The sequence below is a fragment of the Suncus etruscus genome, chromosome 9 (genome assembly GCF_024139225.1).
Source record: "Suncus etruscus isolate mSunEtr1 chromosome 9, mSunEtr1.pri.cur, whole genome shotgun sequence".
NCBI classification, from domain to species: Eukaryota; Metazoa; Chordata; class Mammalia; order Eulipotyphla; family Soricidae; genus Suncus; species Suncus etruscus.
The window spans coordinates 60,567,772-60,578,278 of record NC_064856.1 but is presented as its reverse complement, the minus strand read 5'-3'; the positions used below and the strand labels follow the sequence as shown (position 1 = coordinate 60,578,278).

General features: G+C 42.6%; 1 protein-coding gene across 1 annotated transcript; it reads left to right on the top strand.

Moving 5' to 3' along the window:
- The first annotated feature begins 7,156 nt into the window (after positions 1-7,156).
- Positions 7,157-9,547, top strand: ZBED5 (zinc finger BED-type containing 5). The gene has a single exon (XM_049781015.1). The coding sequence runs from the start codon at positions 7,435-7,437 to the stop codon at positions 9,436-9,438; it is 2,004 nt and encodes a 667-aa protein (XP_049636972.1). The 5' UTR covers positions 7,157-7,434; the 3' UTR covers positions 9,439-9,547.
- The last annotated feature ends 960 nt before the right edge of the window (positions 9,548-10,507 follow it).

Below are 10,507 nucleotides of genomic sequence, written 5' to 3'. Positions count from 1 at the left end.
GATTCTACTTGGCATGGGAATTCATATTCCATCAGTCCCACTAAGCAGCTATCAAGATGCATCTGACATCCACTTGTTCTGAAGAGTATGGGAGATGATCCCTACTGTCTGATTTCTTAGGGAGCCAACTCTGACTGGATTGAGAAATTGCTCTTTGCAGGAAAGGGAAGTCAACCTAGAACTTACCCAGGTCTCTCCAGTTCTTGCCTTTCTCTCTCAGAAAAGAATTTCAGGAGGAGACAACCAGTGAAGTATAACAAGCTTATTAAGAAATAAAAGGAGGGCCCGGAGAGATAGCACAGCGGTGTTTGCCTTGCAAGCAGCCGATCCAGAACCTAAGGTGGTTGGTTTGAATCCCGGTGTCCCATATGGTCCCCCGTGCCTGCCAGGAGCTATTTCTGAGCAGACAGCCAGGAGTAACCCCTGAGCACCGCCGGGTATGACCCAAAAACCAAAATAAAATAAAATAAAATAAAATAAAAAAGAAATAAAAGGAGGTATAGTGAGAGGAAAAGATGAGATATGGGCTTGAAAGAACCCAGCCTCTCCAGAGAGGAGAGAATGCAAAAGTACATCTCTTTTTTTTTTTTTTTCAAACTCTTTTTCTTTCCTAACTTTATTGCTTGCTTGGTTGGTTGGTTGGTTGGTTGGTTGGTTGGTTGGTTGGTTGGTTGGTTGGTTGGTTGGTTGGTTGGATGGGTTTTGGGCCACACCTGGCGGTGTTCAGGGGTCTAGACTCTGCTCTCAGAAATTGCCTCTGGCAGGCTGGGAACCATATGGGATGTCAGGAATCGAATCAGATCCCTCCCCAATCGGCCGCATGCACGGCAAATGCCCTACCGCTGTGCTATCTCTCCGACCCCCAAAAGTACACATTTCAAGGAGAAGATGTGGACAACAAGTGCTTGGGCACAACTAGTCAGGCAGCAGCACATGTTTTGAGGCAGCACACGCTGGTGAGCATACATGCATGCCCTTCCTTGATCAAGCTGGCTTTATATATACTTTCCCCAAACTGCTTCCATCCCCTGTTGATTGCTAGAGTGGTTGCCAAGGGAGTTTGAGACAGTTGATGGTCTTTTAATATTCTCCACCTGGTCTTTATTGAAGTACTGTAGCCTCTCCTCCCAGGGGTCCAGTCACCTCTCCTTTCATGAATCCTCCTATACCTGGCCTGCAATTCTGCATCTCAGTGGCTTTCCAGGCTTTCCAGGCTCCTGAGGTTTGTATGGTTCAGGTCTCAGACTCTGTTTTCCACAAAACACACAATACAGTGGCCCCTCTATCTTCCTGCCTGCAACAATTTCATTATTATTGTGTTGTTTGAACTAGACAACTCCAGTAATTACAAAGTGAAATTCTTTTTCTTTACATCCCTTAGGGCTCAAAATGTTTTCCTTCTTTGTGGCTAAGCTTCAAATAAAACTAATTCCAGAGGGAAAATTCTTACACAGTAATGAAAACATATGGATAGCCTGTTATGATGCACCAATCTGACAATATTAAAATAGCATTAGAATATTTAGAACCAAATATTAGCTTCTAATATGCAGTCCTCTTAAATTTGGGGAACTTCTGAAAGAAACTTAACTTCCTTTAAACTAAGGGTCGTTTCTTTCAACGCTTGAGAAATTTGTTCACATATTGAAGACGCTTATTAAAAAAAAGATGGAGCAGGGAAATAGCTTAGTGAGTGAGTGCTTGCTTTGCGTGCAAGAAGCCTGGTTTGCAACCAGCACCGCATGATTGGTCCTCTGCTTACTAGTAATGGCCCACTAGCACTGAAACTTCAGTCAGGTGTAGCCCAACGCCCTGGAACCCTATCGTCCCCTTCCCCCCACCCTCCGCAAAAAAAAAAAAAAAAAAAAGGAAAGGGAACAAAAGCTGCCTTTCTTTGGGACACAAGTTTCTGCCATTGGGGTTGGTGAGAATGTGTGTTGAAGGGGTTATTCTGTTTATGACAGAATACAATTATTCTTGTAATCACGGTGCTTAAAGATTTTATATATATATATATATATAATGAGAGTGAGAGAGAATGAAAAAAGAATGAGAGAGAAGAAAAATGGCTGTCCCATCGGCAGTGAGGATGGCAGGAGGGAAAACTTGGGACACCAGTGGCGGGAAATGGATGGGCACTAGTGAAGGGTGTTGTAAATTGAATAATTAAAACTCAGTCATGAATAACTTTGTATCTCAAGAAAAAACCAACTATATTATAAACAACAACCTTGTAACCACGGGGTTGAACTAAAATAATTTTAAACTGTTGCACTGGTGAAGGGGGTTGTTCTTTTTATGACTGAAACCCAACTAAAATCATGTTTGGAATCATGGTGCTTAAAGATACTATTTAAAAAATCAGAATAAAATAAAAAATAGAATCCACAGTTCAACAATGAACCTACAGCATAATGCTGCGGATCTCTCCACACCTCATCCCCCACCCCCAAAGCCTTGGAAGTGTGTCTATTTTCCAAGGTGCCACTTGGAAAGATCGACTCTAGATCTAGATCTAGTTCTCCACGACGGGCTTCCCACAAAGGACTCTCGGGACTGGACGGCTTTGAGAGAACTCAGAGGGGCCTAGAACTCGGCTTCCAGCACAATCGTAGGCCTGCAGCCTCCAGATTCCGATGGGAGCCGGGGTTCCTGGGTTTCTTCCCTCAGAGACGCAAAAGCACAGCCTTCACAGGGAATCCATTGGGCATTCACTGGCTCAACAGAACCCTTACACAGCCCCCGCCGGCAGCAACAGCAGCAGCAACGGTAAGAGCGTTGAGGAGAAGTGTGAGGAGGCTCAGCCGGGTAGGAGCCGGGCCACGCCAGCGTCGCAGCAGGAAGAGCTTTTTCTGCTCGGCCTCCAAAGAGAAAACTAGGAGAGGAGAGGTAGCGCCACTGGGCTCTGGGGTGCTGCGCCGGGAACCTAGAAGTCGGGAAGCACCCGCAGTCAAGAATGGCACAACGAGGGCCCGGAGAGATAGCACAGCGGCGTTTGCCTTGCAAGCAGCCGATCCAGGACCAAAGGTGGTTGGTTCGAATCCCGGTGTCCCATATGGTCCCCCGTGCCTGCCAGGAGCTATTTCTGAGCACACAGCCAGGAGTAAACCCTGAGCAACGCCGGGTGTGGCCCAAAAACCAAAAAAAAAAAAAAAAAGGCACCGGAGAGATAGCATGGAGGTAAGGCGTTTGCCTTGCATGCAGAAGGTCGGTGGCTCGAATCCCGGCGTCCCATATGGTCCCCCAAATGAGCCTGCCAGAAGGAACCCCTGAGCGCTGCCGGGTGTGACCCAAACACCAAAAAAAAAAAAGAAGAAGAAGAAGAAGAAGAAGAACGGCACAAAGAGGTCGTTCCAATTGCACAGAGCATCCCTAAACGTGAACTGGAAGCACCCAGGAATCTGCTACGTCACGCACCTCAGTCAGCCCCGGTGGCCTCTGGCGGGAACTGCCTCGCGACGCCCACAAAGTCCAGCGCAGCAGCAGCGATTGGACGTGACGCCCCTTAGTCCCGCCCTCTGCTCCGCGGCGATTGGCTGCCGGGAGCAATCTTCTCGCTGATTGGCCGGCGGCGGAGACGCTCCAAGGTCTGTGGCGAGTTCGGCTGCCCCCTCCGCGTTCAATTTCTCCTCCGACCAAGAACCGCCTCGGCGGAGAATCGGAATTCTGTGGAGTTGGCCCAGGCGAGGTCCCTGAGCTGACAGCAGCATCGCCCTGTCCCCGAATCCTCCTTTCCTTTCCTTTCCTGCTTTTATTTTTTTCCTTTCCTAGTTTGGTTTTGCATTCCCCACTGGCCCTCCTCCATCCAGTCCGCGACGACTGGCTCTGGACCTGGTTCATTCATTCAGGCCTCGGGTGAAGGTGAGGACCAGACTGAGCGCACGGTGCCTCTGAAATGGCCGCTGCCTGGAGCTGTGTAAAATGGCGGCCTGAGGCCACGCGGCTCTGCTGGTGCAGCTCAGACCGTTCGTGCACTCCATCACGGAGGGAGAGGAGACGGAAAGCTAGAGTGTGGGATGCTGAGGCGTTTGCAAGGGATGACAAGCCGAGGGGACGCGAGCCTCGAGTTCCGAGGCGAGGCGAGCGTGGGGTGCGGGCAGCGTGCACCCCAGGGCCGGCGGAAGAGGCCCCAGGCCGCCCAGGGACATGGTCGCTGGACGTGCAGTTAGGAGCTGGCCCCGGGGTTGTGCCCATCGCCGTTTGTCTCGGCTGGGCTGCCTTCCCACCATTCATCCTCCTGCCAGCCCCCTCCAGTGCATTCAAGATGCTGCACTGGGTCCTGGGGGTGTGTCCACCCTCCGTATGTATCCTCGCAAGAGAAGATGAGGGTTTACCGTTTCCCTTTTGGAAATGCCTCACTCCAGGGTGCCCCTATTCTTGGTCCTAAAAGGAATTAATTGGAGGCGGGGCACCTCTGAAGAAGCCACCTCCCTCTGGGATCCCAACCTAAGGAGTCGTGTGTGTGTGTGTGTGTGTGTGTGTGTGTGTGTGTGTGTGTGTGTGTGTGTGTATGTCTATGTGTGTGTCTGTGTGTGTTTTAGATCATCCAGCAGCCACCAACCTAAGAAAGAGCCGTGTGTGTGTCTGTGTGTCTGTGTATGTTTTAGATCGTCCAGCAGCCACCAACCTAAGAAGGAGCCGTGTGTGTGTGTGAGTGTGTGTCTGTGTGTCTGTGTGTGTTTTAGATCGTCCAGCAGCCACCAACCTAAGAAGGAGCTGTGTGTGTGTGTGTGTGTGTGTGTGTGTGTTAGATCGTCCAGCAGCCACCAACCTAAGAAGGAGCCGTGTGTGTGTGTGTGTGTCTGTGTGTCTGTGTGTGTTTTAGATCGTCCAGCAGCCACCAACCTAAGAAGGAGCTGTGTGTGTGTGTGTGTGTGTGTGTGTGTGTGTGTGTGTTAGATCGTCCAGCAGCCACCGCATAGCTTTCTGCAGAAACATTCAAACCGACAGGAGAAGAAGCATCTGGGGGTCTTTTGGGTGCAGGACTAGAGAAAGGATTCCCCCTGCGGCTGCCCCCTTTTTACTGCCTTCCCTTTCTGGCATAGTAACCCCCTTGTAATCCTTTGCCCTCTGCACCGCCCAAGTATTGGTACCAAATTGTTCTGTGCTCGGGAAATGAGAGTCTCCTGGAATACATATGATGCACAGCAAACTCCAGGGCTGTGGAATTCGGAGGATTCCTCCCTCTGTGTCTGTTCTTTCATGGGGGCGGGGAGAGGATGTCATTCCATTCCCGGACTCTCCCGTTTATTTTGAGGATTGAATGAGAAAAACTGATGAGTTTACCAGAACTGGCATTATAGTATAATGGTCACTTAGTAACTTTTGAAGCTATGATTTTTGAGGAAACAAATATATAACCAAAAGGCATGTTTCTTCTAACGCTTATGACCGTTTTGGTAATGTAATCCCACTCCATTACTTCTAATGCAAAGTATTAGAAACAAGATATAGCTCTGCTTTTGAAAATTAGATTTCCTTTTGACAGTTTTGGTGGTGGTCTTATTTATTTCCATAAAGTCAGTAGGGGTGGGGAGTATGTCAAAACAGTGAATGACTTGGTTATTAAATATGAAGAAAATATTCACAGTTTTACTCTACCCAGCATTTTCTATTTAAGTCCAAGATCTGCACTGCAATAAGAATCTTCCATACTGCCTGAATTTTTTTTTGGTTTTTGGGTCACACCTGGCAGTGCTCAGGAGTTATTCCTGGCTCCAGGCTCAGAAATTGCTCCTGGCAGGCACAGGGGACCATATGGGGCGCCGGGATTCGAACCGATGACCTCCTGCATGAAAGGCAAACGCCTTACCTCCATGCTATCTCTCCGGCCCATACTGCCTGAATTTAAAAAAATATTTTAACAGTATTGGATGTTTCTAGTTATTTTGTTGTGTCTAATTGTGGCTTTTGTGGTGTCTAATTTTAATTTTTCTTATTCTAGGCTTTTGGATATCCTTTCACCCTATGCTTTAATTTTGTTATTTTGAAGCGTACACACTGCCAAAAAAACCCTCCTCTTTGCAGGTATCTATTCTCCTAGCTATTAATAAGAAAAACATTTTATTCAGGGTATAATATGAGAATATTAAATCTATACAATAGCAAAAATCACAAAGCTTAAATTTAAAAATTAGATCTATATTTGTATGCCTTCATTTATAAAGTTAATAGTATTTTACTTGTCTTAAAATTGGCATTACCGGGCCCGGAGAGATAGCACAGCGGCATTTGCCTTGCAAGCAGCCAATCCAGGACCAAAGGTGGTTGGTTCGAATCCCGGTGTCCCATATGGTCCCCCTTGCCTGCCAGGAACTGTTTCTGAGCAGACAGCCAGGAGTAACCCCTGAGCACCGACGGGTGTGGCCCAAAAAAACAAAACAAAAAAAAATTGGCATTACCCTTTCATCGAATTATGCTATTATTATTATTATAAGAAATAATTATTATATACTATTAATATTATAAAAAATAAGCCTATTAAAATGAGAATTTGTGTTTTCTTTTAGGTCCGGTTGTCTTCATCTCTAATGGGATACTGAGTAATCAGTAAAATAAATACACATTGCTTCTTGCCTTAATTTGTGTAATATAAATGACATTTTAATGGAATGACTAACTTTTGGACTACAGTTTTTTTTTTAATTCACAGTATTTAGAATATAGTAGAATTGTGTGTATTATAAAACTGGTTTTTTAATAGCACTTGATCAGAATAGTTGCTATCCCTGATAGAAGCCTTCAGATGCTATATTCCTAATAATAAAGAATGTATCCATTTTCATAGTAGGCATCTGAAAAGTAAGAGATTCCAGGATACTCTACCATAAGAAGGATTGGCAAATTATAACCCAATTCTTTTTTCATAAGTAATATTTACTGGAACATGTCTGGGCTTGTTTGTCTATGAGGCCATCCCACAGAGCTAACTAGTTGTAGCAAAAGTCATCAGATTCGTGAAAAAAAAAATAAGACATTGACAGAAAAAGTTTGCTAACCTCTGCCATGGGAAAGAACTATCTTTAAGGTCCATTCCTTTAAAATGCTCTTAACTTAAAAAAAAATGCTCTTAACTCTTTGTTCTTAACCAATCAGTTACTAAAACTTGTTTTACTGAATAGGAATATTCTATGTGTTCTGAGAAATACTGATGCTTTTTTAAAATAATTTGTTTTTATTTTTATGTGATAATCTACCATTAAGTAAAGCTGTGTCATTCCTGAGGATGCCAGGAAGTCACATGAGAAATCACCTGATAGCCCCATAATATGAACTATGGTGTTCCAGCTGTGCATTGATTGATAGGCAGCATTTACTAATTAAATGATGTGCTGCTTTATATCTCCTCTTTGATGACTGCTTCTCCTCTATGTATCCTATCTTCTTAACCTATGTAATACATTTGTGGTACTCACTGTTCATCCTAAATTAACCATGTCTTGCACCACAAACACACTACCGATGGATCTGTTGTTGAAACAGGAAAATCTTAAACAAGAAATCGAATCTTTCTATTATCAAAGAGTGCCTGAATCAAATGATCAAAAGATTGGAGTATTACAAAATGTAGATAAACAGCTGCAGCCTTCAGTTTCTAAAAACTCAGAAGGTGAACTCTCTCGAGTTCAATTTATGTCCAATTCCAATAAAATAACATTTAGTAAGAAAACAAAAAGAAGAAAATATGATGAAAGTTACTTGTCTTTCGGATTTACTTACTTCGGAAATAGAGATGTACCTCATGCTCAGTGTGTGTTATGTAAGAAAATTTTATCCAACAGTTCTTTGGCCCCTAGTAAGCTTCGAAGACATTTAGAAACTAAACACGCTGCATATAAAGACAAAGACGTAAGTTTTTTCAAGCAACATCTTAATTCACCTGAAAGTAATACACTTCAAACACCTAAAATTGTCAATACAGATAATGAAAGTGCTACAGAGGCATCATACAACGTCAGTTATCAGATAGCCTTAAGTGGAGAGGCTCATACCATTGGAGAATTGCTTATCAAACCTTGTGCAAAAGATGTCGTGATGCGGATGTTTGATGAACGATATAGTAAAAAAATAGATGCAGTGCAACTATCAAATAGTACTGTTGCGCGCCGAATAAAGGATCTAGCTGCTGACATTGAAGAAGAGCTTGTTAGTAGACTGAAAATTTGTGATGGGTATTCACTGCAACTAGATGAATCAGCTGATGTTTCAGGACTTGCTGTGCTGCTTGTGTTTGTTCGTTATAGATTTAATAAGTCAATTGAGGAAGACCTGCTTTTATGTGAATCTTTGCAGAGTAATGCCACTGGGGAAGAACTTTTTAACTACATCAACAGTTTTATGCAGAAACATGAAATTGAATGGGAAAAATGTGTTGATATTTGTAGTGATGCTTCGAGGGCAATGGATGGGAAAATCGCTGAGGCTGTCACCCTGATAAAATGTGTGGCTCCCAAAAGCACCAGTAGCCATTGCCTGTTATATCGACATGCTCTAGCAGTAAAAGTAATGCCTGCATCTCTGAAAAACGTACTAGATCAGTCAGTACAAATCATCAATTATATTAAAGCTCGACCCCATCAGTCCAGATTACTGAAAATGTTATGTGAAGAAATGGGTGCTCAGCATACAGCGCTCCTTCTAAATACAGAGGTGAGGTGGCTTTCTCGAGGTAAAGTTCTCGTAAGACTTTTTGAACTTAGGCGTGAGCTATTGGTTTTCATGGATTCTGCATTCCGACTATCTTACTGTTTAACAAATCCATCTTGGCTGCTAAGACTTGCATATCTTGCAGATATTTTTACTAAATTAAATGATGTTAATCTGTCCATGCAAGGGAAAAATGTGACCATTTTTACAGTATTTGATAAAATGTCATCATTGTTAAGGAAATTGGAATTTTGGGCATCATCTATAGAAAAAGAAAACTTCGATTGTTTTCCTACACTCAGTGATTTTTTAACTGAAATTAACTCTACCATTGATAAAGATATCTGTAGCGCCATTGTGCAACATCTAAGGGGTCTGCACTCTACCCTGTTAAAATATTTTCCTGTAACAAATGAGAGTAATACTTGGGTTAGAAATCCTTTTACAGTAACTAATAAACCAGCCTCATTGGTAGTGCGTGACTATGAGAGCCTTATTGATTTAACATCTGATTCTCAAATAAAACAAAATTTCAGTGAACTTTCACTAAATGATTTTTGGAGTAGCCTCATTCAAGAGTATCCCAGCATTGCCAGGCAAGCAGTTCGTGTCCTACTTCCTTTTGCTACAATGCATCTGTGTGAAACCGGATTTTCATATTATGCTGCAACAAAAACAAAATACAGGAAAAGACTTGATGCTGCACCTCATATGAGGATCCGACTTAGCAATATTATACCTAATATTAAGAGAATATGTGATAAGAAGACACAAAAACACTGTTCTCATTAAAATTGAAGAGTTTTGCATGCATCTTGTTAATCAAATACAAGGAAAATAAAAAACGATTTACTTCAGCTCTGGAATTTGGGGGATTTTAATAAAATGCTTCCCTTTTTGAGTTGTTTTAAGAAAATTAAATAAATGTAAATGTATCATTATGTGTATTTTCACATTGTTATTTCAAATGATCCCATTGTCATAGCTAGGAAATGTTTAGCAATATAAAAGTTCTAAATCTATAATATATTGTTTAGGATTTAGGTCCTACCAGTCTTGTCTATGCCTATTTTGTCACTTTTCAACCACTTGAAATTTCTTGCTATTCCCTGAATCTTTAAGATTCAAAAGCTTTGGGCCCGGAGAGATAGCACAGCGGCGTTTGCCTTGCAAGCAGCCAATCCAGGACCAAAGGTGGTTGGTTCGAATCCTGGTGTCCCATATGGTCCCCCGTGCCTGCCAGGAGCTATTTCTGAGAAGACAGCCAGGAGTAACCCCTGAGCACCGCCGGGTGTGGCCCAAAAACGGAAAAAAAAAAAAAAAAAAGATTCAAAAGCTTTCCATACCTGCTTCCCAAAAACTCCCATTTGTTTTTCTCATGATGCCCAGTGACATTGATCTGAGCTCTTAGGCAGCTGTATTTCCATTATTGACATATATTTATATATTCTGCTTTTGTACAGATTGTTACCCTTTTTCTTTATAACTCAGTTCTTGTTACCATGAATTCAGCAGGGCTTTTAAGTAGAACTCATTGAAGAATGTTACAGCTGATTTCATGTTGAACTATGAGGAGGAAGTATAAAGAATATTATTTTCCTTATTTCAAATTCCACATATCCTAGTCCAAATGAGACTACTATTCTTAAATATGATTAAATTCAAAACCCCTATTAATTTATCTTCAGAAAATTATGAAAGGTTTCTGACTATACTGTCTTTAGATCTCCTTATGTGAAATCATACAACACTTCACCAACTCTTTTTTTTTTTTTTATTTTAATTATGACAACAAAGATGCAAAGAAAGAGGACAGGGTAAAGTTACAGTGGAAGCACAATCACCCATAAACAGAATTCTC

Excerpts from the sequence above, each read along its gene's own strand:
- ZBED5 (XM_049781015.1), top strand. The coding sequence starts at position 7,435 with ATGTCTTGCACCACAAACACACTACCGATGGATCTGTTGTTGAAACAG.